This window comes from Bombyx mori, chromosome W (assembly GCF_030269925.1).
Source record: "Bombyx mori chromosome W, ASM3026992v2".
Classification (NCBI taxonomy): domain Eukaryota; kingdom Metazoa; phylum Arthropoda; class Insecta; order Lepidoptera; family Bombycidae; genus Bombyx; species Bombyx mori.
In genome coordinates this window covers 6422292-6449042 of record NC_085135.1, presented here as the reverse complement: position 1 = coordinate 6449042, position 26751 = coordinate 6422292, and the positions used below count along the sequence as shown (strand labels likewise).

Sequence of the window (26751 nt, the reverse complement as noted above, 5' to 3'; positions counted from 1 at the left end):
TAAAGTGAAAAATAAACCACGTTTATATATTGGTCTTCCACAAGAATTATATTTCATAATAGGCTTGATTGAGAAACATACAAATGTTTCTGAACAAAATATTATATTATGTTTGATGAGAATAAAATTAAATAGAACATTCTCTCAATTGGCTGATGATTTCGATATATATGTAAGTCAAGCAAGCAATATATTTTTCAACAAACTCCCAGAAATTGCAAATGTAATATCACCCCTTGTTAGAGTATAAAAAAAACAATACAATAAATATATATGCAGGAAGGATAATTGATGTCAACTTGGTGGAAAATAGAAAGTTTTTAGATAGTTTGCCACCTACAAGACTCATTAATTAAATAAGTAATCCTTACTTATAAATAGGAATTTTTGTAAGTATTTTCACTCTTCATTCAAAAACTACTGAACAGATTTTAATAAGACTTCTATGCTGGTCTTCTATGGCTAGCAACTCATTATTATTTTGATTCTGTTTTCCACAAATGTGCTAAATATGGGCTTATATATATGAAAAGGAATAAAGATTAATGTTATGTAACCTTTGTACCTGTATGTTAAGAATATTTTTTTAAATAAAACATATTTAAATTGAAATATTATTTTTATTAAATCACATTCACTTTATACACATCAATATTTTGTACTCCCTAAAAGGAAAATAGGTATGAAGATTTTTTTAAGTATTTAACATTACATTTTTGTTTAAGATTAGAAAAATGTTATTCTTCCAAAAAGAAACTACATTATCTAACAACTGTGCAACTTACTCGGGATCAAAATCAATACTAATTATAGTGACCTGATTATTTTTTTCAAAGTTGCTGTTTGCTACACAAAAGTAGTAAGTTTTACTTTTAGCACAATACGTATGCATTTGAACTTGTGCATAATATCTTTCTTAAATTTTTTTTGTCTTTTTATTTATGGAAACATAGCATTACTCACTTGCTTTTTTGTAGATCTATCAAAAAAAACATAATTTATGATTTTTTTTAGCACAGTGGGCAATACCCTATTATTCATATTAATTATATACGGTGATGCGAAAATTATTTATTTACTGAATTATTTAAGAATGATAGGCATAATATAATATTTTAATACACTAACTTTGTTTATAATTTTTAATCTATTATTTAAAAATAAGTTATCTTTAATATTTTTAATTTTGTGATTTATGGGGTGGTCACAGTCATTATTATAAAAATAGAAATTTTGAGGATATACAAATGTTTAATACAGATTATTTTGATAATCGAAATAAATGCATATCAATCCAAATTCATATTTGAACTATGAAAATTATATGGTATATAAACAGAAATATATTTTATAATTATAATGTGTAACGTGCGGAACCGAAATATATAAAAAAATCCTCGCACGCTAAGCGGAACCCTAAAGTGTCGACCAACGCCGCGCGACCGACACCTGCGCAGGATTCGTAAAAATGCGGTCGGTGAGTTTCGAAAAATTTGAATAACGCGCATGCGCCGGTCGCTGCACAAATTTATTAATTTAAAACTATCTTACCTTGTTGTACCTTAAGTTGTAACGATTAAATAAATGATTAACATTAAATTGGCGCCTAACTAGTGGCCGTCATCGTATTTAAGTCGACGCGTACATAAATACTTACCCACTAGAAATTTCGAGAAGTACCTGAAAAATGCCGCCGCGAAAAATACGCCAACAGACGGATGACAATAGTGATTCTGGTGATGAAAAGGTGGACGCAGTGCCCTCGCCAGCACCAGTGCTCATGTCCGGGGATCAGCTGTCCTCGCTCCTGGCCGCCTTCTCAAAGTCGCAGGCCGAGGCGAACCGACAACTCGTCGAGTCCCTGTGGGCATCACATGGTTTGGGAAGTGGATCGAAGTTCACCACCCCGATAGTGTCACCGTCCCCGACGCCAACAAGTAACATGGCTAAATGCACCGCGCGTTTTGATGGCGTCGCTCGCCATCCGGAGGCCGTTGAAGCGTTTATCGACTCTGTGGAGGTGTACAAGGAGTGTGCGTGCGTCTCCGACGATATCGCATTGCGTGGACTACCAATGCTCATGGAAGGCGAAGCAGCCATATGGTGGAGAGGGGTCCGGAACGAAGTGTCCTCGTGGCCCGACGCTCTCAAAAGGTTACGAGCTATGTATGGTGTACCACGCCCTGCACATAAAGTTTTTCGTGACGTGTTTTCGTCTGAGCAAGGTGATGAGCTTGCTGACAGTTTCATAGTGAGGATACGTGCTATGCTGTCCAGATTGCCGTACCAGCTACCAGAGGAAGCCAGGTTAGACATAATCTACGGTCTACTTCATAAACGGATAAGGAAAAGACTACCGAGAGATGGTGTGAGCGACATAGAAACACTCATAGAGAAGTCGCGCATGGTGGAGGAGTCACTTGTGGAGTGCACGGCTGCCCTCAACATTCCGCCGCAGCCACACAAGTCGTTACCTACGGTGTTCAGCGAACGCAGCTCCGCGCCTGACGTGACAAGTGTGAGATCGCCGAGACCTGCCGGCGTTGCCGCTGCGCTAGTGCGCTCCTCCGTTGCTGTTGCACCGTCGTCGCTACCTCAACCGTCCCCATCCCCGCGTAGTGTGAAAAGCGAAACATTGGTTAAAAAGCTATTTTGTGTGTATTGCAAATCGCGTGGACATGTCCGTGATTCTTGTAACAAAATTAGTGAAAACAAATCTGTATCTTGTTATGGTTGTGGTGAAAAAGGTTTTATTAAAAGTAACTGTCCAAAATGTAACAATATTCCTAGCAATATTCAGAGTAATGTTATTAATAGAAACTCGCACGTTAAGGACAATGTATTCTATTCTGTAAATGTAAACACTTTCTCAGATTCACATTGTAATGATAAACATTTTGTAAGTCGACCTATATTGCATATAGGTATAATAACCGGCAAACTTCTTGAGCAAATGACCTTGACTGCGCAGAACCGAATTTTAGATCACTTTGGTGGTGAGGGTGAGGCGCAACGGCAGGGGAAATCGTATCGAGCGCGTTATTGGTAGATCAGTCGAACCTTGCGTCCCGCACCGCGCCCTCGTTTCACTTGCTCCTAAAAGTACGCTTGCGTACAGTGAAAAGTCTATCGTTATTAATCGTTAAGTTATTTGTTATAATTGCTTGTTGACTTTGTTGCCATTGCTATTTGTTGAGTGTTTGTTGATTTTTTATAAAAAATACACTATGCCGCGACAAACTGGTGTAGTATTCAAAAGAAAGGGTAGAAAATTTGTGTACGTCGTATATTGCTTCATTATAAAACAGGGGAAGAATGATATGGAAAAAGTAAAACAGACTTCGGAAGCAACAAAAACTGCTACTGTACTGTTAGGTGCATTATTAACGAAGCTAAAGGCTCTGGCTTGCTCGCCGTGTTTCGGACTCCGGGTAAGAAAAGATCAGGGAAGAAGAAAGTTACCGGAATGGATAGTTTCGTTCAATCTGTAATAAAAAGATGTAATCATAATAACTACATAACAAGCAGCGAAACTCCGTACCGTAGAAAGGCTTCGAAAATTTTAAAGAAGATATAAATTTTAATGGCTCGGTATGAAGTTTACGACGAATTATGAAAGAGCTAGGCTTCAGATGAAAAAAAAACAGAAAATAATCGGAAGCTGGTAATTGAAAAAAGTTACATTCGATTACTACGAATCGAATATCTTCAAAAAATAATTAATTATAGACAAAAAAGTAGACCGAACAGACCGAGTTGTAAACTACACCGATGATCCTATGTCGACTCATCACGATGATAGGAACTCGGGTGATAAAAACAGTGATGATGATGGTCAAGATTATGATAACGAAAAAAAAATTACAAATACCAACTTCGCTTCAACTGAACCAAGACCTGGCAACAGCTCTAGTTTTGACTTAATAGAAGGAATATCTATTTTACCCCAAGATTAAATTATTACAATTATTAACCTATATTTTTTGTTGATGTTCTCATAAATATATAAATAAATACATATGTTAATTTTAATAATTTAATTGCATTATGACGCAGAGTAAATAATGTTTTTGCACGTGAGTGTACCATGCGCAAACTTACCCCCACTACGTCAACAAATGCTCAAGAAGTTTGCCGGCTATTATATACAGGGTTATAATGGGACTGCTTTGTTAGATACCGCCGCACGGCGTAGTATCGCGGGTTACACACTCTACGCGCTTTTTCAACGTTTAGGTATGAAGTTTCGCACTGAAAATATGTCGGTGAGACTCGCGGATGGTACCACTCGGAACACTAAGATATTATTAACACATGCAGACGTTGAATTAAGTTCAGTATGTATACCTATTGAGTTTATTATATTCCCCGATTCTCAGAATAATGAAACCTTGTTAGGAATAGATTTTATTTTGAAGGCACGATTAATAATTGATTTCTCTTCTATGACTTGGCGCTCGGCTGATCAGCCCCGGGACATTCACCCTTTGTCATGTGAAAATTCACGTGACCCCATAAGTTGCGCTTCTATAAACTTGTTGCGCGAGGATGAAGGCAAATTCTTATCGGAGTCGGAAAAGGGGCGTCTGGTGGATTTACTAGGTGAATATACTGATGTTTTCAAGGAAGTCGGTGAGCCGACTCCTTTTTCAGAGCATCGGATCGACACCGGCGACCACCCTCCTATCGCTGTACCTCCGTATCGTGTCACGCCGGCGAGGAAAGAGGTCATGCGCGCCGAGCTCGACAAGATGCTAGCAGAGGATGTGATCGAGGAATGTGAGTCTGCGTGGTCCGCGCCGTGTGTCTTGGTGCCGAAACCTAACGGTACGTATAGGTTTTGTGTTGATTATAGGAAACTGAATGCGGTCACCAAGACCGATTCCTATCCCATGCCTCGAATTGATGAACTTCTTCAGTCTACCAATGGAGGTTGCGTTATGAGCTCGTTGGATCTTCGGAGCGGGTACTGGCAGGTTCAAACCCTGGACAGAGATAAAACTGCTTTTAGTACACCCTTTGGTACCTTTCGTTTTAAGCGTATGCCTTTCGGCTTGAAGAACGCACCGGCAACCTTTCAGAGACTGATTGATCGGTTTCGATCGGGCTCTTCTCTCCAGGAGGTAGCTATCCTGGTGTATCTCGACGATATTTTAGTGATATCAGAAAATATTGATAAGCATTTTTCAGATCTCCGTGCGGTGTTTGACCGGTTCCGCCTGTTCAAGCTGCGAGCCAATAGGGACAAATGCGCTTTTGCCCGGGAGCAAGTCAAATACCTTGGTCACGTGATCTCGAGGTCAGGTATATCTCCGGACAGAGACAAGGTAAGCGCTGTGTTGGATATGAAGGAACCTACATGTCTCCGACAACTTCGTACTTTTCTCCAGACGTGCTCGTGGTTTCGTAAGTTCATTCCGAACTTTGCGAAGATAGCCGAACCTCTCACACGATTGACCAAAAAGAGTCAGCCTTGGATTTGGGGCCTGGAGCAGGGTGATGCCTTCAAATCTCTTAAGAGGCTACTGACGACGTCTCCGATTTTGGTACAGGCAGACTATACTAAGCCTTTCATCCTTAGGACTGACGCGAGTGATTATGCTCTAGGTGCATGTTTGCTCCAGGGGGAGTCATCCAATGATGAGCGTCCCATTGAGTACGCCAGTCGTCTTCTGACATCGGCGGAGCGCAACTATTCGACGACCGAACGGGAGGCGCTCGCTGTCGTCTGGGCTGTGGAGCGATTCCGAGGCTACATCGATGGACATCAGGTGCACGTTCGTAGTGACCATCAGCCCCTGAAATGGTTGTTTTCAGTAAAGTCACCGAGCGGCAGGTTAGTTCGCTGGGCTATGAAGCTTCAAGCTTACGATTTGGCGCCCAACGTGGGGCTCGAACCCACGACCCTGAGATTAAGAGTCTCATGCTCTACCGACTGAGCTAGCCGGGCTAGCTGAACGAGGCTATCTCCTAACTCAAGGCGTTCTATACCGCTACGCCGAAGATTCTGAGTCTGAGGAACCTCAGCTAGTCGTACCAGAGAGCTTGCGTGGCAAGGTCATGTTCGAGTGTCATGACTCGCCCACAGCCGCTCACGGGGGGATTCAAAGGACCATTCATCGTATCACCCAACGATTCTATTTTCCAGGTTTGAGACGCTATGTTACTGAGTATTTGAAAACGTGTATAGAGTGCCAGCGGTACAAGCCGTCTAACTTTAAGCCAGCGGGACTACTCCAGACTCCAGTTCCAGCTCAGCGGTTTGAAGTTATTGCAGTGGATCTTTTCGGGCCTTTACCTAAAGGACCCTGCGGTGAGAGGTGGATCCTGATAGTCGAAGACACCGCCAGTAAGTAGGTTGAGCTGTTCGCTCTCATTGATGCCACTGCCGAGGTATGTGCAAAAACCCTCGTTAATGAAGTCTTTATGAGATTCGGAGTGCCTCGCCGGATGATTTCCGACAACGGAGTTCAATTTGTGGCCGATGTCATGCAAAAGGCTATGTTTGTTTTAGGGGTAAAACAAAATCTCATTCCTCTTTATCATCCCGAAGCCAATCCGGTTGAGCGGAAGAATCGGGACTTAAAGGCTCATCTTGCCATATTGCTTGAAGGCCGTCACCAGCAGTGGCCTGAGGTACTGTCGTTCGTCCGATTCGCTTTTAATAGTTCCGTCTGCACGTCAACCGAGCAAACGCCAGCTTATCTTACCTTTGGTCGTGAGCTCCGATCTCCAATATCCGCTCAGCTTGATCTTCGCGCCGTCGTAGAGTCCGAGAACTTTGTCCCCCAGATAAGCCCATACTTGTCCAAGCTTGCCGAGACCATCTCGACCGCTAAGGAGAATATTGAACATCATCAAGATATTCAAAAGACGCGCGCTGATCTAAGGCGCTGTGAACCTTACCAGTTTGCAGAAGGGAATCTCGTACTGATGAAGACCCACGTACTTAGTAATGCTAGTAAGGGTATTACGTCGAAGTTTAATCCTAAGCGGGATGGGCCATATGTGATTTCAAAAAAGGTGAGTCCTATTTCCTACCTTCTAGCATACGAGTCGTCGGGCGAAGTTTTTGGTAAGTATCATGTCTCGGATTTGCGACCTTATCATGCGAGGGAGGATGTATGTCCCGAGCCTGTGATTCCCAAGCGCCGCCGGGGTCGACCGCGTAGGGTGGTGGAGTAGACTGGGTCTCATTCCGCGTTGTTTGTTTGACCAGTCAAGTATTTCTCGCCAGGTCAAAAGGGGGAGTGTGTAACGTGCGGAACCGAAATATATAAAAAAATCCTCGCACGCTAAGCGGAACCCTAAAGTGTCGACCAACGCCGCGCGACCGACACCTGCGCAGGATTCGTAAAAATGCGGTCGGTGAGTTTCGAAAAATTTGAATAACGCGCATGCGCCGGTCGCTGCACAAAATTATTAATTTAAAACTATCTTACCTTGTTGTACCTTAAGTTGTAACGATTAAATAAATGATTAACATTAAAAATGATTATTTATTCCATGCAGTGTCGGTTAGAGAAGCTGTGCAAACTAGAATAAATTCTAATAAAGAATAAGAATAAACTTTGAAGAGAAGAAGAAAAGAGCTTTCTTCGAAGCTCAATTCTACAAGGTATTCAATCAGATAGCTATCTATCTCTGTCTTTCCTGTATGAAATTTTGGTATGTCGAAATCTTGGATAAATCCAGCAAAGCTAAATAAAGTATTTACCTAAAAAATATGTTTATGCTTAAAGTCACCTGTTTATGTTATTCGAAAATATTAACCAATTTTTCAATCGAAGATTAAAACAACATTAATACTGAGAATGAATATTTATTTATAAAATACACATATATGTTTTGACCACAAATTTTGCACGATAATTTAAGTTAATATTCATTAATATTAATTTAAATAAATATTAATTAATCTTCTTCTATAACTCATAGTCAACTGTTGATCCTTCTGTTGCTGGTGCATTTGACTCATCACTGTCAAATTTGTCCTCAGGAACAACAGTTTTCTTTTTGCTGGTTCTGATTGTTTACTTGTACTTGCTTCAGATATATTAAGGGGTGATGTGGCAATACACACTTGCCTTGCCTTTGTGTTCCTGTGCTGGAGCTACTTGGATAGCTTTATCATTACTACACCTATTTTCAAGTGACTGGACATCTGGAAATATGAAATAATGTTAGCAATTTCTAGGTACCCAACAAACTTATAGTTTGTAAATATATAGGATTATATGTGTACTGTAGTAGTAGTAGTATGTAACTTCCTAGTCATCATCATCAGCCCATATAATATATCCCATTGCTGGACACTGGCCTCCACTACCATTGAGAGGGTTTTTAGGCCTTAGTCTACCACGCTGGTCTAGTGCTGGTTGGTGGATTTCACACCTAAGAAAATCCTAAGAACATTTAGGTGTGCAGGTTTCATCACAATGTTTTCCTTCACTGTTAAAGTAAGTAAGTGATATTATACTGTGATAAATTTTCATTATCACAAACTTCCTAGTACCTTATGTAATAGGAACTGAGGTCCACTTGCCCATTTTAGCTACTTCCACTAACTAACAAACTATTATCCTTTTTTCTGATATTGTTATTTGATTATGAGATCTGTGAGTGTTACTAATTATTGACAGTTACACCTACCTTGACTACAAGATGGCAAAGGTATAATAATATAACACATCTCATTTTTAGTCGTCTCTTCAATCTCCTTGACAATAGTGAGTCTTTGCCGTTTCACAAATGCAGGCCGAGGTTCACTTTGGTGAATTTTCGTTTTCTATCTGCCCGACAATCGAATTTGGATGGTAAACAGTTTGGTTTCATTCAAATTCATTTGATGGAGCCTTGTCTTGTATTGCATATAATTCTCCATGTCGTTTTCCAGCTAAAACATGAAATAATTTTCCAACACTTTCAATACCTACATAACCTATAACAAAAAATTAAAATGTTATTTTACTAATGTTAGGAATATAATTGTGTAAAAAAGTTATTATAATGTATACCTACATTATCTCTTGAAAGATAAATAATGAACATATTTACTTTTTTCTTTTTTTTTTCTTTTTGGACCCAACACCAAGTGTTATTTGCCACTTTCAAAATAAAGTTTAGGAAGCAAAAATCAAATCAGAAAATATAAGTTAGATAAGGTTTAGGCAGGAAAATTGGATTAGGATTAATTTAATTAGGAAGAATAAATAATATATATAATTATAATTTTAGGTTAGAACTGTTGAGGAATAAGATCATAATTTTATAAATAACTGGGTCTACTGTATGTAATAAATAAGGTACAGATATAGGAAAAGGAATACTAAGTGATGATAAAGAACTATATAGAAGTGAATGATCAAAAAGGGGACATGAAAGAATAATGTGATTTAAATCGCCAATGTCCGCACCGCATTCACACTTACTGCTATCCAGCACTCCGATCGTCGCTAGATGTGCCGGACTACACGTGTGGCCTAATCTCATCCGTATCAAACTGGAAGTCTCGTGGCGTTTAAAATTATATTTGTAGAACCATGGTTTGGAAGGAATGGTTGGTTGTACCCTTCGGTAATATTTCGCTTTAACGCCATTATACCACTGTGCACTCCAAGCATTATTCAAATAAGTTTTAGGGAGGCTAACTAAATCATGACTATAATTTTTGAAACAATAAATATCACCACAATTGATAGCCTCGTTTGCAATTCTATCAACTATTTCATTTCCTTTAATTCCGCAATGGCTAGGTATCCATACAAATGAGACTGTAAGATTTTGATCCATACATTTCATTAACAGGTTTCTGCAGTCTAAGAGAATATGGTAAATCGGTTGAGATTTAAAAGGAAATTTTGCAAGAGCCTGTAAAGCACTCTTTGAATCGGTTAGTATTAAAGTTTTCTTTAGTTTAAATATCAAAATGTATTCTATGGCCTTGTATATTCCAAAACATTCACCAGTGAACACTGATGTTTCAGATGGTAATTTTATCTTTTCAACTATTTTTGATTGCGAATGATAGACTCCTACACCAACACAACCTTGAGGGTGTTTGGAAGCATCTGTATATATATGGTTATAGTCATTCCAATCTTGGTCTATTACAAAATTAAAGTTAGTATTTGGTTGGGGTTGATACTTAGAAACACCCATGTCAAGATGAATATCCGGTTTTAAAATCAATGCCATATAGTTTACACAAAATAGAGGGAAATTAAGAGAGTGATGAGTTGGAGTTTGAATAGACAAATATTTTCTGTAGCTAATTATTAAACATGGTAACTGTTTATGTTTCCAAAATGAAGAGGATTCTATGAGTTCATTTAAAGTTTTAAGTTTGGTAATAATGTGATTATTTTGAATTTGTAGGGATTTGAAAACGAACTTATCAGATAAATATTGACGTCTCAAATGAAGAGGAGGATCAACACATTCTACCTGTAATGCTGTAACAGGACTAGATTTCATGGCTCCAGTGATAATTCTGAGTGATTTAGACTGTATAGAGTCTAGTTTTTTGAAAGCATTCACATCCCCTGGTTGAAGTAAAAAAGTACCATAATGTAAAACTGATCTTACTATGGCATTATATAAAAGTTTTAAATTGAATGGGTGGGCACCCCACCATACACCGGCAAGAGAACGTAAGATATTCATATTACTCAAACACTTGTTTGTAATGTAATTACAATGCTGAATTCCATTCAATTTTGAATCTAAAATTAAACCTAAAAATTTAACATGACTATTTACAGAAATTAATTCATTCTCATACAATATATTAATTGGAGGAAGAGAACGTTTTCTAGAGAATACAACAATAGAACTTTTGGAGGCAGAAAGGGAAAGCCCATTAGTATCTAACCAAGATTTAAGAGTTAGAAATTAATTCCTAAGGGATAAGCAAGCAAGCTTTATTGCAAGTGTACATAAGGAGGTCATCAGCATATTGAAGAATTCTTACTTGATTTCCAAGGGTCTCTTCCAAATCACAAGTGTATATATTGTACAAAATTGGACTTAACACAGATCCTCGAGGGAGACTTCTCCATAAAGTTCTAGATTGTTGTGAATCTGAGGAGGTAGAGTTTAAAATGATAGTTTGATTTGACATTATAGTAATAATCAAGTTAGCTAGTCTAACAGGAACCCTTATTTTCTGTAGTTTGAAAAGGAGTGTAGGAATATGTACATTATCATATGCAGCGGAAATATCCAGAAATCCAGCTACAATAGATTCTGAGTTTGAGAAAGCTACCAAAATATCCACTATAAAGAGAGCAAGATTGTCCATTGTGCTTTTACCCCTTCTAAATCCGTTTTGACTGTCACTGAGTAAACTGTTACTTTCCACAAACCATTCCAGTCTAATTTTAATTAAATGTTCTAAAATTTTCAACATTACAGATGAGAGAGCTATGGGTCTGTACGACAATACATCCGATGAAGATTTACCAGGCTTGAGAATGGGTAAAATAATTTGTTTTTTCCATGACTCTGGGATAACACATGTAATGAACATAGAATTTATAAGGTTGAGGTAATATGTGAGACTAGAATCACTCAAATGGGCAAAGAAAGAATAAGGAATCTTATCATCACCTGAAGCAGAGTCCTTAAGATTCGAGATTACCCCCTTCAGTTCATTAAATGAAAAAGGTAAATCAAAATCTGAAACTGGATCTGAACATGAGAAAGGAAGGACAAACGGGATAAGAGCTAAACATTCTTCTGGAACATAAGGGGGAGCTAATTTATCAAGAAACTTGTCAGCCAGATCATAAGGCAAGTCTTTGACTGTATTTTCTTTATATGCAGATCTAAATCTTCTTATTTGGTTCCATACTTCAGAAGGTGAGATATTAGGACAAATCGAAGCACAAAATTTTTTAAAACCTTCTCGTTTCTTTTTTAATAAAAGATTCCGAGTACTATTTAGAATATCAAAATTTTCTGTAATAGTTTCTTCTAAATATAATAATTCGGCTGCCTTTCTCTCCTTTACCGCCTGAGTGCACTCCCGGTCCCACCAAGGAGGAGAAGGAATAAAAACACCAGAAGGGCTTTAAGAAGGGAAAACTTCATCAGCTGTTTATATAAAAGCAGAAGCTAAAATTTTTGCTTGTGCATCGGAATCTAAGTTATTAATATTTTCACAGTTGGCAAGTTTAATATCCAAACGCGATTGAAACGTTTTCCAATCCTCATCTGTTACTTGAGATAGATTGTACTTTATTGTAGACTTATGTTTAGAATGATCCTTAATTACTATGTTATTGTGTGAAAATGAAATAATAATAGGATAGTGGTCACTTCCATAACTTAATTTTAATGTTTCCCAGGTCAAAGATGGCACCAGAGATGGGGAGGAAATAGATATATCAGGAGCACTAACAATTTGATCAGGACCAGTTCTACGAGTTGGACTTCCGGAATTTAAAATACACAAATTCTGTTCATTAACAAAATCAAGAATTATATCTCCAAATTCATTAGATATTGAGCTTCCCCATGTTTGATGGTGAGCATTAAAATCACCCATTATTATGATTGGTCTAGGAAGATTTAAAATAATAGTTATAAACTCTTTGTAAATCTCTACAGAAGGGTGGGGAATATATACACTAACTATACATATATTATTTACAATTACCGCAATAATGGATAAACCAAAACTATGATCAGGTATATCTACAAGTTTAAAGCTAAGAACACTATTTACAAGAAGAGCAACACCACTGTACCCGTCAATACGATCTTCACGGATACAGGTATATCCTTTGATTTTGAAAGGATATATACTTTTCAACCATGTTTCCTGTAAAGAAACTATGATTGGAGAGTGTTTATTTATTAAGTGAATGAGATCAGACTTTTTACTTAGAATACTTCGACAGTTCCACTGAATCATCTTTTTTATTTGTGGAGCCATTGTATGTTTTGTTTAAAATTTGTCTTATGATATCAGCTGCGTTGGACGGTGTAGCGTTATTAGGAGCAAGTAAATTAATAAGAGCAATAATTATTTCAGCCACAGGAGATTCGGAATTTTCATTAAATTTTAAAGCACAGCCATTAGAAGGAGATGGAGCATCGTAATCTCTTGTAAGATTTCTATGGGCCCTTTGATCAAAACCTTTATCACCTTTAAAGGGAGATCGAGGTTTCATAAAAACTGTTTTTTTATATGACGATGGACTTTTACTGGCAATTACTGGGCTGGGGGCAATAGATTCATGAAACGTTGAATGATTCTTACGATCCGATGGAATTGAAGAAAGAACATCAGCATACGATTTATACACTGGAGGATGAAGTTTACATGCTTCCAAGTATGACACACAACTGTTCGCCATTGTCTGCTTTATGGCCCTTTGTCTTTCAAATTCTGGACATTTCTTATTTATAGCAAAGTGTAAGCCGTTACAAAGACAACAGGAAACATGTTCCTCCTCTACATTACAAGAATCTCCTGTATGATCTTGACCACATTTAAAACAACGCGGTTTCGATCTACACTGAGCTCTAACATGACCGAATCTACAGCAATTAAAACATTGAACTGTAGGATAAATGTACAAATCAACTGGTAATGATGTAAAACACATATATACTCTTTTAGGTAAAACCTGTCCATCAAATGTTATTACCACGGATTCTGTGTCAATAAAAGTTTTATTGTCATTTACAGTGCTTTTTCTTCTTAATCTCCTAATTTTTAGGATTTTTCCGCAGCCTAACGGAACACTGATGTTATTAATTATTTCTTCTTCCGACCATTCTGTAGGAATATTTCTAACGATACCCATGCGAGTAACTTGAAAGGTAGGAATGAATGCTTTATATTTATTCTTTAAAATATCTAAATCCATGAAATTGTTAGCCGCATTAAAATTTTCAAATGTTAGTGATAGCCTGTTTCTACCAATTCTCTTCAGACTGCCATTAACAATATTTTTAATAGAATAATTTTTCAAAAATTTGCCAAAAGAACTTGGGTGCAAAATGGTATTGTCATTAGATGCCTGTATTTGTTTTTGAATGTGAATGACGTAAGGGGCAGCATCCGAGTCACAATATTTATGTCTTCCTATAAATCTAGGACTGGCATCATTACTTTCCATTTGAGTCGGATGATTAGGAAATATATTAGTAGACACTGGATCATGAACAGAGCTATTAATGTTTAAGGCTTTATTAGGACCACTTTCCTCACATTGGCACTGGCAGACGGTGTTGCCTTTCGAGTCACACTTGCTCCTTTTCCTATTGCAGTGTCTACAAATTCTGCGAGATGCACGTTTGCGATTTACAGATGTTTGATGTCCGGAGTAATCGGTATCTACAGTAGAATCGTCATGCTCGACAACAACATTATGCGCCACTGCGGGCACTGACGATAAGTCACATTCGTCATTTACTTGTAAAATATTAAAACTATTAGAAGCAAGAGTCCCCCGGGATCTCCCGGGGGGTCCATTTTACGAAACAAGGTCAAAAAGACTTACCCGACGACGAAATTAAATACACTAAATAAAGAAAAATTAAATATATATAAAAATATGTATAAACTTATCCTAATCCAACTATACGATAATTTAAAAAATTTTTAAATAAAAAAACACGACCGCCAAATTTTATGCTTCCCGCGCTTTTTCAACATATTTACTTAAAAAAACCTTCATAACGATAAGTAGGAGGATGGAAAAAATGTATTTGGTCTAACTTTACGCCAATGCACATTATTTCATTTATTTATTTTTTAATTTTTTTAATTAAAACTGTATACCAATTAATTGCTCCTTCAGGATTTATATTTGTTTTTTTTTTCACGATTAAAACCGCATAGAAAGTTTAGGCATTATAGTTGACGCATGCGCAGTACACATATTTTGCAATTTTTGCATACATTTATTCAACTAATAAAAATAGTAAATTAAACAAAAAACGAGTAATTTCGAAAGAGAACAAACGTGTTTTATATAAGAACAATCAAAATTGGATATTTACGAGTCATTAAGGATGAAAAGATATAAAAAATTGCATTAGGGAGGCTAACTTTTAGGTATATTTTTAAATATTTTTTTAAAATAAATAAATGCAGAACAAACAATTATTAACAGTGAACAATCAAGAACAAATGATGAACAAACGAATTAATAGAAAATAAGTATATAACGTCGTTAACGATATTTATGTTATATAGCACGTGCAATAGGAGCATAGATTATACACTTAATATCTTGAATAGGAGTGACTCACACAAGCCAGGTGCGCCGGCCGTGTCGTTCCACTCGTAAACAACAGCTGCAACAGAAGTGACTCATAAGCCAGCTGCGCCGGCTAGTATAAAAAGGCGGAACGTGCCTTGAAATGAACATTCGTTGGACTGCGTTTGCCTGGTGCACTTACTATATCCTTGTTACGTTGTGTGATTCAGTGACTGTTGTACGTACTGGTTAAAGTTGGACAAGTGTTAAAGTGAATTGTTAAGATAACATATTGTTGATTAAATCAGAAATCAAAAGGTGACTTCGTTTAACTTGGTGTTCAACAAAATAATGTCTACCCTCAAGCTTACATATACAATAGGAAAAAAAATTTTTTTTGAGGGGCTAACTTCATTCACCTGTAGGAAACCTATGGAAATGAAACGTCAACAAAAAATTCGTGCCATTGTGACGTCATCTGGCCACAAAACATGGCGGTTTTAGTGCTGCCCAGAAGATTTTAATGTTAGTAGGTTTTATCGATAAACGTTCTTGGCTCATTTTATTATAAATATTGTTGAGTGAATGTATTTGTAGAATTTATACTTTAATAGGAAGTAAGTATATTGTTATGTGCAAAGATGATGTGATTTAGATATTATGTGAAATCTAAGACGAGTTCGTGCTTCAAATTTGCCAAGTAAACGATATGACGATTTTTAAAATTTGCTACACTGATTTTATAAAGTTGTCGTTTGCTGCAAAACATAAAGATATGGCGTAGTACAGTGCCATCTGCCCATTTCTAGCATGCTGAATGTCATCGTATTTTGAGTACGTGTTTTTCTTAGACTATTACAATCTATTTTAATTGTTTTGCTGACTCTAAAGTCCGTAACACACTGCCGCAGCGCACCTCAAGGAAGGTACGCCGCACCATTAAACTTATCAAGGGACCGCCTGATAAAAAAAACACCTACAGAACATTTATTCGTTAATAAAATTACAAACGTCATTCCTTGTGACTTCCTCTCTAAAATCACTTAATTATTAAATATTTAACGAGTTGACAATAGTGTTTCTTGAGATCCTATAAAATATGTTTTAATTATTATTTTTGTATGTTTTAAGCATGATAAAATAAGAAATTTTATTTAAGCAATCATATTAAATCGATATCAAAGTCAATAAATAATGTACAACCCAAAACAGACGGCCGAACTGACGTGACAATGACATTTGGCGCGCTAAACATGGCGGATTTTCGGCCTCATTAGACGGAGACGGAGACATTTACGTATATTTTTGTTTCATTTTATGTACGCACTGAAATACTGTTATATTGTTTTCCTGCGAGTTAAAATGCTGAGTAAGAACGAGATAGATATATGTTTATGTATGTGCCTTCAAAATGGGTGCTATTTATATAAGCAATTGTACGTACAGAACAATATGTCGTGTCCCTACTATATAGGTCTATGGTGCCAAGATAATTGTGACGTTGACATTGACATTCCCCTTTTACTAGAGGAATCCGTGGTGTAATCGATTACACCAAATCGATTATTTATATACTTAGAGAATCGTGGCACAACTACAATGGCGGTAATTCAAAATAATAATATCGTTAACTGGCAGCATTAAATATAACATGAAAGGTTAGTTTTGCATTTTTATATTAATGTAGCTACACCATAAAAAAACTCAAAAGTACCAAATCGGGTTTTTCATGTTATATTTAAGATTGCCAGTTGAAAATATTTTGAATTGCCGCAGTTGCCGACATAATTTCGGGTCATAACTAAATGACACAGTTATTTATTTCTTTTCATGATTTTTGTTAGTAGATTTTGGTGCTTTAAGTAACGTTATTCAATGAGATTTATGTTTATAGTCTGACCAGCGAATCATGGCACAACTAAATAACGGTAATTCAAAATATCTTCAATTGGCAACATTAAAGATAACATAACACGATTTGATACATTTGTGTTTTTCTATGGCATAGTCACATTAATATAAAAATGCAAAACTACCTTTCTTTCTATATTTAATGTTGTCAGTTGTAGATATTTTGAATTGCCGCCATTGTAAGTAGTTGTGTCACGATTCGATGGCCATACTCTATTTAAATTGATTATAATACCTTTAAAAACAGACATTAATTATCCTCAAACAAAGGAGTATTATTTATTTTTAAGACTATCGATTTCCACTAAATCGATCCTATTTTAGGGATGCTCTAATTCTAATCCGCACGTTTGTGGAGCTAGTTATATTGAAATAAGTGTTGCAGAGGTTTACAAAGATTGTTTAAAAACAAAAAATAGAATTCCTTATTTTCTACACTGGGCCATTGCCAATAAAGCTAAGATTTCAATAGATTAACCAAGCAAAATAGACGAATTTTTTGGTACATATCCCATTCGTATAAAGATGGGTTAATACCGATATTTGTCAATATTAGCGAATACTAATATATTCATGATGTAATATTATAATACCTTAACGAATACGTGAATATCCTGATATCTTAATATACTTCGATAAAACGGGTAAACGAGTTAAACTTAATACGGTATTCGTGAAATAAGTTAATGATTATTAATACACTTAATACGGTATTCGTTACCGTATTAAGTTTAACTCGTTTATCCGTTTTATCGAAGGATATTAAGATATCAGGATATTCATGTATTAGTTAAGGTATTATAATAATATAAAAATGAAATGCTGTTAGTTAGTCTCACTAAAACTCGAGAACGGCTGGACCGATTTGGCTAATTTTGGTCTTGAATTGTTTGTGGAAGTCCAGAGAAGGCTTAAAAGGTAAAATAAATATGAAAATGCTCGGAATGAAATAAAAATAACAATTTTGTTTTTCCTTTGATTGTCCCCCGTCGGACGGATTTCTTTTGTTTGTTTTAAGTTTATTATAGACAAAAGCTTAGGTCTTTTATTTATCGATTGAGGCACTACGAAGTCTGCCGGGTCAGCTAGTTAAAAATATAAATAGTATATTGTATCTAGGAATTTGACTTCATCTAAATATTTTACAAGTAATATTATGTACATTAAAATGAATATTATTATTAAATCAGAATTTGGTCAACATTGTACATTAATATAAACAACAAGTTAGTAATATTATTTATTTCTTATTGGTGCATAAAAACATCAGCTTTTTTACTTTTTCTACCGAAAGCCTGTTACGTCGGTCAGAAATGATTTTACCAGATTTTGAAAAAATCCTCTCACATGGTACTGAGGTGGCTAGTGGGTACACAACAGTTATAATATTATAATCCACGAACTGTTAGAAAGTCATTTCGATTCAAAAATCAAACTTTTATTTAAATATTGAAAAGTCCTTAGAAGATAATTAAATACCACCGCAAAAATATATTGTCATCATAATTTATTACGTAAAAACACTTACCGTACCTACTTTCGTTTTTCAAATCATCGTTTTAAAACCAACTAATTCAAAGGAAACAGAAAATAAAATTAAAATAATGAAAATAAAGCTCACCGATTTTATTCCAATAAATATAAAAATGCATTATTTTGCCTTGAGTAGAATCTTTAGTTGAATTAAGAAATGAAAGTTCAAACATTAAAAAGTAATGCATTTAAAAATTCCCACTAGCATCTTTGACATGTAAAATGTTGAATTAAAAAATAGTCCTTAAACTCATAATGATATGTACTTATTTTCATTGCTCAATATGTAAACATGTAGTTTATCTCGCTTACTCTTAGCGCATGCAGTATTGTTATGAATGTGATAGACAGATATCCGCGAGACACGTACGGCGTATGCCAGTATATTTTCGAGTGATAGATACAACCCGACCGATGTGAGTTGGCTAATATTATGAATAGAGTGAATACGGAATATTAGCATATCAGAATTCGACGGATTACCGATACATGAATATAGTAACCGGCAAACTTCGTGAGCAAATGACCTTGACTGCGCAGAACCGAATTTTAGATCACTTTGGTGGTGAGGGTGAGGCGCGACGGCAGGGGAAATCGTATCGAGCGCGTTATTGGTAGATCAGTCGAACCTTGCGTCCCGCACCGCGCCCTCTTTCCGCTTGCTCCCAAAAGTACGCTTGCGTACAGTAAAAAGTCTATCGTTATTAATTGTTAAGTTATTTGTTATAATTGCTTGTTGACTTTGTTGTTATTGCTATTAGTTGAGTGTTTCTTGATTTTTTATAAAAAATATACTATGCCACGTCAAACTGGTGTAGTATTAAAAAGACAAGCTAGAAAAATGGTGTACGACGTATATTGCTTTCTTAAAAAGCAGGGAAATAATGATATGGAAACGGTAAAAGAGACTTCAGAGGCAACAAAAACATCAGTCAGTACTGTTAGGCGTATTATTAATGAAGCGAAGGGCTCTAACTTGCTCGCCGTGTTTCGTACTCCAGGTAAAAAAAGATCAGGGAAGAAGCAAGTTACCGGAATTGATATTTTCGACCAATCTGCAATAAAAATATGTATTCATAATTATCATATAACAAACAGCGAACTTCCTACCGTCGAAAGACTTCGTAAAAAATTGAAAGAAGATATAAATTTTAATGGCTCGGAACGAAGTTTACGACGAATTATGAAAGAGCTAGGCTTCAGATGGAAAAGAACAGAAAATAATCGGAAGCTATTAATTGAAAAAAGTAATATTCGACTACTAAGGATCGAATATCTCCAAAAAATAATTAAATATAGGCAAGAAGGAAAACCGATAGTGTACACCGATGAGTCCTATGTCGACTCATCACACGCAAGTGGTATGTCGTGGTCAGATGGATCAACTGGGGGTTTAAAAAAACCAATTTCGAAAGGACAGCGTGTAGTAATAGTGCATGCTGGCTCCGAAGATGAATTTGTTCCCAATGCCCTTCTTTTGTTTAAAGCTGGCACAAAATCTGGTGACTACCACGATAACATGAACTATTTGAACTACGAAAAATGGCTGCGTTGTCAATTGCTACCAAATCTGCCACCAAATTCCGTTATAGTAGTCGACAATGCGTCATATCACAATAAACAGTCTGACCCCGCCCCAACTGCCAATGCCAAAAAAGTCTATATGAAGAAATCGTTACAAGAAAAAGAAATTCCATACGATGAAAACATGTTGAAACCCCAGCTTTTTAGCTTGATTAAAGCACATAAGGAACAACACAAAACATACAGCATTGATAAAATTTTATCAAACCACAACCATTCAGTGCTTCGCTTAGCTCCATACCATCCAGACCTCAACCCAATTAAAATGGCTGGGGCAGCTATTAAAGGGTATGTCAGTAGCAAAAATGTCAACTGGAGCACTGGCAAAGTAATAGAGCTAGTGAAGGAAAAGGTTGCGGCGATGGGTGCTCCGGAATGGGGTAGATTATGTCAAAAGATAAAAGAGATTGAGGCGGAGTATGTAAAAAGTGATCATGTGGTAGATTTAGTCACTGATGAGTTTGTAATTTTTGCTGACGATGATTGCGACACGGATGAAGAAAGTAGTGATGATGATGATGGTCTTGATTATGATAGCGAAAAAACAATTACAAATACCAGCTCAGCTTCAGCTGATCCAAGACCTGGCACCAGCTCTAGTTTTGACCTAATGGAACGAATATCTATTTTACCCCTAGATTAAATTACTACAATTATTAACCTGTATTTTTTGTTCATGTACTAATAAATATATAAATAAATACATATTATGTTGTTTTTAATAACATAATAACATTTTTGTACGTAATTGTACGATGCGCGAACTTACCCCCACTACGTCAAATAATGCTCAAGAAGTTTGCCGAGTATTATACAAGCTGTATTATGAATATCTTCCTCCTCCTCCTTCAGTCGATCGCTCATTGCTGAGCATCGTGATGCGCCCGCCTGTGACCTTTTTTTGTAATTTGTAGCCACTTATGTCGGTCTGTGGCACAGTGAAGTGCGTGGCTCAGTCTCATGTCCAGACACTCAGACACTTGGTCACTCCATCTTTTTCGGCTACGACCTCTGGATCGTCTTCCATCCACTTTACCCGTCACTATGAGTCTCTCCAGGTTGTCAGAGGGTTTTCTTGCTATATGACCAAAGTATTGGAGCACTCTATATAGACATTTGGTGGATAGCCTCTGGTCAACTTTTAGCTCGTTGAGGATGGAAGCGTTCGTCCGGAAAGCCGTCCAAGGGATGCGCAACATGCGCCGCCAGCACCACATCTTAAACGCGTCTATGCGACGCCTATCAGACTCTTTCAAGATCCAGGTCTCAGCCCCATACAAAAAGATTAAGAAAACGAGCGTCTCAACAATTTGCACTTTCGTCTTCTTGAGTATGTTTCGATCTCTCCATATTTTGTTTAGCTGGCTCATAGCGGATTTGGCCATTCCGATGCGTCGCCTTATTTCGATTCCGATCCACCTCTATTGGAAATAATCGAGCCGAGGTACACGAAAGTCTTGACGATGTCGTATTGGCCAAGAATATTACTCTCGTTAAGGGTGCCGTATTTATCCACGATCATGATCTTTGTTTTGGACTGGTTGATCTTTAGTCCCATTTCCTCGCTAACTATAACCAGACGTCGCAGCAGCTCCTCCATTTCCTCTTCTGATGACGCCACTAATGTGGTATCATCAGCGTATCGTAAGTTCGAGATCTTTACGCCCCCAACTGTGACGCCACCATCCCACTCCTCTAGGGTTTTGCGCATTATGTATTCGCCATAGATGTTAAAAAGTATGGGCAAGACGATGCAACCCTGGCGCACTCCTTTCTCAAATCGGAACTCTCTTGATTGTGCTGGGCCGATCCGTACCGATCCCCGTCCCGACAGGTACAGGGCTCTCATCAGCTTAATCAGATGCATGGGAACGCCCATGTCCTTAAGCACGTACCATAAATGCTTCCAACTAACGCAGTCAAAGGCTTTTTGGTAGTCGACGAAGCATAGAACGGCCGGGATGTTATACTCATAGCACTTTTCTATGATAAGCCTTACGTTGAGTATCTGTTCGCGAGTACCCTTTCCCTTAACAAATCCTGCTTGTTCTTGTGGAATTTGCCAGTCTAGGAAGTGTCTAAGCCTTGAGTTAATGACATGCAGCAGTACTTTGCTAGTGTGTGATATCAGGGCAATCGTTCTATAGTTGTCACACCTCCTGGTAGTGCCTTTTTTGTGTAATGGCAGTATCGCAGAGTGAGTCCAATCCTTCGGCCATTCACAGCTTCGCCATATTGAGTTGCATAAGTCTACAAGTTTCGCAACTCCCTTCTCTCCGAGGCCCTTCAAAACTTCGGCGGTAATATTATCGATGCCGACTGCCTTATTTGGTTTCAATTTTCCAATAGCGGCAGTTACTTCTGTGTATATAATATCCGGCTCCAGCTCCATGTTGTGTATATTGCATCCTTCCAGAGGATCAGAACCATCCATAGCGTGCTCAAGATGATACAAATCAGCGCAATATTCACTCCATCTCTCTGCAACTTTATCGATCTCCGTGATGATTTCCCCATCTCTATTCTCAATTGCCCACGACTGAGCGTTAAACTGTCGTGTTAATAGTCTTACTTTTTTAAAAAGATCCGCTGTTTGATATTTTTGCGCGTGTTGTTGTACTTCTGCACAAATACTCGTGAAGAAGCAGTTTTTGTCCTTCCTACAAAGTCTTTGGATGTCTTTGCACAAACTTCTGTACGTTGCCTTTTCGGCGGGTGTTGTAAGACCATTTGCTTTGAGTTTCCTTCTTTCATCAATGATGGTCCAAGTATCCTCACTAATCCAGCCTCTCTTTTTACCTTGTGGTTTCCGTCGCTGTTTGATACATTCAACAGCTTCGCTGATATGTCTTTTAAAGACCAGCCACTGCTGTTCAGTTGTGTGCTCCGCTACGTCTTCTGTCCTTAGAGTGGACTCTGTTATATGCTGGAAGTATTCTATCTCCCCGCTTGAAAGTCTTAATGGCTTTTTTGGTGGCTGTCTAGGTGATTTAAGACGGACGCGCACCTCCGCCATCAGCAGTTGATGGTCGCTACCGCAGTCTGCACCGGGTAGGGTCTTGGTGTTAATTATGCTCGATCTCCGTCGGAGGGTCGTCGTATCCCTTTGCAGGGGCACGGAGCGGGCCTCGGGGAAACCCCTCTGCCCGGGCATGTAACTCCCTGCCTAATAAGACAGGGGTGATGCGCTGCTGGATGGACTATCAGGCAGGCGTGATGATGATAGTGGGGTCGGCTTCTTTCTTCGTCTCTTCACTCTTCTCTTCTTTTCTTCTTCTTCCTTTCATCCTTTCTTCTTTTCTTCTTTCTTCCCTTCTTCCTGGGGCGGCTGCTGCTCTCCTCCATATATATGTATATATATTTTTTTTTTTTTTTTTTTTTTTTTTTTTTTTTTTTTTTTTTTTTTTTTTTTTTGTTTTTTTTGATATAATTCTTGGTGCCGGTTGAGGTCTAACGGCCGGTCGGGCAGCGTTAGCCGGTGCCATCAGTGTGGAGGCTGCTGGATTCGACTCCACTAGGTTGGGCTGCCGTAAGTGTAAGGTGGGAGTTGGGGCGAGAATTGGGGCTTGGGACGATTTCCCTTTGCCCTTGCCCTTACTTGATACGACTCTAGCGGCCGGAACTTGAGTCGAAGTTGCTTGAGATGGTGTTGGTACTGCAGGAGCTGGAGGCCTCCGGGCGCGCGGCACCGGTGGTACGGGAGGGGGGACGGTAACACCCAACATCCTCGCCCTCCTGCGGTAGGCCACGCACCGTTTGTCAACGGCTGCGTGGTCCTTTCCGCAGTTGGCGCAGGTGAAGGGCCCCTCCCTTGGCCTCGGGCAGTCCGCCACGATGTGCTCACCCGCACAACGCACACAGCGGACCGCTCGGTGGCAATTGGTGGAGGCGTGACCGAAGGCCTGGCAGCGGTGACACTGCGCCGGCCCACGGCTTGGCCGCCATCCCTCAACTGACACCCCCGGCAGGTACAGCAGTTCTTCAACTGCGTACAAGCGGGCGAGGCCTTCCTTAGAGAGGTGGTCGAGGGTAACGTAAAATACGCACCCCGGCCTCCCTCTCTTAGCCCGTATGCATCGGGCATAGCGAGCCGGAAACCCCAGCTCCTTCAAGGAATTTGTGATTTCTGCCGCGTCGGTGTCGGCAGGTAGTCCGCGAATAGCCACCCTTGTCGGGATGTCCTCCTCCAACGCGTAGCAATACCATTTGATGGCACTGTCCGCTGAGGAGGCCCCGGCAAGGTAGGCCTGGACCACTCTATATTCCTCTGCCGACGCTGGCAGAAATCTGAACCCTGTTCCGTAAGGGCGCACGGAGGGTGCCCTCCCCAAGCGCTCCCTGATGGCCGCCATATGGCGGGACCAATTTGGGAGCACTTCCACCATAATAGGTGGATGACGGCGGGGCTCCTCTTTAGTGCGCGACCTATTTGGGGCAGTGGAACTCTGGTGGGTGTGTTGTTGGTGTTGTTGGGTGGGTACGGGTCGCGTGGCTGCTACAGTCGCGTATGAGGTAGAGGGGACTGGTGAGGGGTTTGGGATAGGGATTGGTTTGGAATTGGAGACGGAGGGTTCAAGGTCCATGTACCTAGTCGATTCTAGGTTGCCCACCATGCAGCCTGTGGTGGGGGCACCTCTTGGCCTATCCGTTGGAATGGGGGAGATGGTAGGAGAAGGAGACCGAGGAGGCGTACGCAGCTGCTTGGCTGGTGGGCTCTCCACTGTCCCTAAACACTTCCTCGGCTTGGGAATTGGTTTGGAGGGGGGAGAGGACTCCACCCTCGAAGAGGAGGTACGCGAGGGGTTGGATGTCTTGTGTTCTGTGTCGGTGTCTGCCTCTATTTCGGACGTTTCGTAAGAGGAAGTCGTCGCCTCGCTGTCGTCGTCCTCGTCGTCCTCGACTAAGGATTTGGACGAAGGTCCAATACGGGGTCGTTTATCTACACCCTCTGCAGAACTTCGGTCGGACTCAGACCTGGCCTTCTTTCGCGGCCGAGAGGTCCCAGAGTTATCGGCCGGTAAGGGAAAGAAACTTTCCCCCGGACCGATCCTCGGAGACTCCTGGGCCGCGACCGAGGGCCCGGGCTTGTTGTCCGATGAAGTGTCTTGTTCAGGGCGGACGGGTACAGGGCGGTACATTGATGTACTCGCTATCACTTGAAGTCCCTTTTGAGACGGACCGGGTGTGCTGATGGTTGGGGGTGGTTTCCCCCCCGACATGATTTAGCCGTACCTGTGGTCGGTCACAGCGACTGTCGGTACATCCGTACTGCTACTTGCCTCAGACGGCCGACCCACTATCTCGTTAGGGTTCCTAGCAATATGTATTGTACGTGAGTATACTAATGTGTACTAATTTAATTAAACTAATATTAACTGTAAATAAGAAAATAGGACTGAAACTAATACTAATAAAAATAAAAAGAATAACTTACAGTTGGGCGCGACCAACGCTGCAGTCTCCCGTCGCGACCGGCTACCCGAGTTGCACGTAAATAAGCAAGAAGTGAAATAAAAACACAAACTTACCCTTAAGGGCTCCAACTCGATCGGAATAAATGCTAAATGATAATTAATTACTATTGGATAATGAAAACTACTACTATAATCTAATAAAAATAAAGGAAGAAAAAGAAAAATTACGATTCCACCCCAACTTAAAGTAAGACGGGGATGGAATGCTAGTAACTAGACTAATTAATTTAATTTAAAATCATACAAAATATAATATCAACCGGCAACGACGGGATAACCCACAGTACGTTACGCAATAATTATATAATTAGTTACAAAAAAAAACAAATTAAATAAAACAAGAACAAAAGAGCTATGAATGAGCAGAACGACTAAGGTGACCACTTAAGAAAGTCAGTCGGTTCGTCAGTAAGCAAATACGTAGAATATTGAAATTTGTAATTCATAAAATATTAAAGCAAAAGAGGGTATAATTAAAACTAAGTTAATAATTGCAAAAATCTGCCACAGTGGCGCTAGTAAGCGGTTTATTCTTAACTACCCTATAAAAATGAAAACTATAAATGAATTTAGTATGAATTAAATAAAATCTTAGGTTAATTATTAAAAAATGGGAATTAAATTAAATAACATAACAACTATAAACAACTATGATAACAAGTGTAAGGACAATACTATTGACCTAAGAGCGGAACTAAGTACGGGGTTCCCGACGCCGCCGCGATCCACCACCATGGTTCAGCTTACGCGGGTTTAATAGCAGCCCCTCCTAACCCCGGAGGGTAGGGGAGGACTGGGAACGGACACAGATGGCCAGACTCGAAGGCGCTAACGTAACTCGATTTTTATTCTTAGAATAAAATGAGTACGCAGCTTCTCCAGGCTGATCGACAACTACCCGCAATTAACTGATGTTAAAATGAAAGTGTCGAACAACTCACCTGGTCCCGGGTCCTGCGTTACGTTGCTCGGAACGTCTCCGCGCCGACACAACACCGCTAGATTCGCAACACACACGCTTTGGGCACACA

At 38.9% G+C, this 26751-nt stretch overlaps 2 protein-coding genes, 3 long non-coding RNA genes and 1 other non-coding gene across 6 annotated transcripts; 4 read left to right on the top strand and 2 right to left on the bottom strand.

Moving 5' to 3' along the window:
- The first annotated feature begins 1687 nt into the window (after positions 1 to 1687).
- On the top strand, positions 1688 to 2903 carry LOC134201722 (activity-regulated cytoskeleton associated protein 2-like). Its single transcript, XM_062676969.1, has 2 exons — positions 1688 to 2518; positions 2874 to 2903. The coding sequence occupies exons 1-2, from the start codon at positions 1688 to 1690 to the stop codon at positions 2901 to 2903; spliced, it is 861 nt and encodes a 286-aa protein (XP_062532953.1).
- Positions 2904 to 5877: 2974 nt separating this feature from the next.
- TRNAK-CUU (transfer RNA lysine (anticodon CUU)) lies at positions 5878 to 5950 on the bottom strand. Its single transcript has one exon. It is a non-coding gene; the product is annotated as a tRNA-Lys (tRNA).
- Positions 5951 to 7806: 1856 nt separating this feature from the next.
- On the bottom strand, positions 7807 to 8829 carry LOC134201769 (uncharacterized). The gene is made up of 2 exons (XR_009977028.1): positions 8653 to 8829; positions 7807 to 8164 (listed from the first exon to the last, which is right to left on the bottom strand). It is a non-coding gene; the product is annotated as an uncharacterized LOC134201769 (long non-coding RNA).
- Positions 8830 to 9226: 397 nt separating this feature from the next.
- Positions 9227 to 11938, top strand: LOC134201772 (uncharacterized). The gene is made up of 4 exons (XR_009977031.1): positions 9227 to 9559; positions 9808 to 9892; positions 10378 to 10652; positions 11416 to 11938. It is a non-coding gene; the product is annotated as an uncharacterized LOC134201772 (long non-coding RNA).
- Positions 11939 to 12112: 174 nt separating this feature from the next.
- Positions 12113 to 13696, top strand: LOC134201771 (uncharacterized). Its single transcript, XR_009977030.1, has 2 exons — positions 12113 to 12529; positions 13040 to 13696. It is a non-coding gene; the product is annotated as an uncharacterized LOC134201771 (long non-coding RNA).
- Positions 13697 to 20181: 6485 nt separating this feature from the next.
- On the top strand, positions 20182 to 20889 carry LOC134201721 (uncharacterized). Its single transcript, XM_062676968.1, has one exon. It carries the CDS (start codon positions 20182 to 20184, stop codon positions 20887 to 20889), a length of 708 nt encoding a protein of 235 aa, XP_062532952.1.
- The last annotated feature ends 5862 nt before the right edge of the window (positions 20890 to 26751 follow it).

Excerpts from the sequence above, each read along its gene's own strand:
- LOC134201722 (XM_062676969.1), top strand. The coding sequence starts at position 1,688 with ATGCCGCCGCGAAAAATACGCCAACAGACGGATGACAATAGTGATTCT. Across the intron at positions 2,519-2,873 it reads CCGCGCCTGACGTGACAAGT|ATTCACATTGTAATGATAAA; the intron begins GTGAGATCGCCG and ends ACACTTTCTCAG.
- LOC134201721 (XM_062676968.1), top strand. The coding sequence starts at position 20,182 with ATGAACTATTTGAACTACGAAAAATGGCTGCGTTGTCAATTGCTACCA.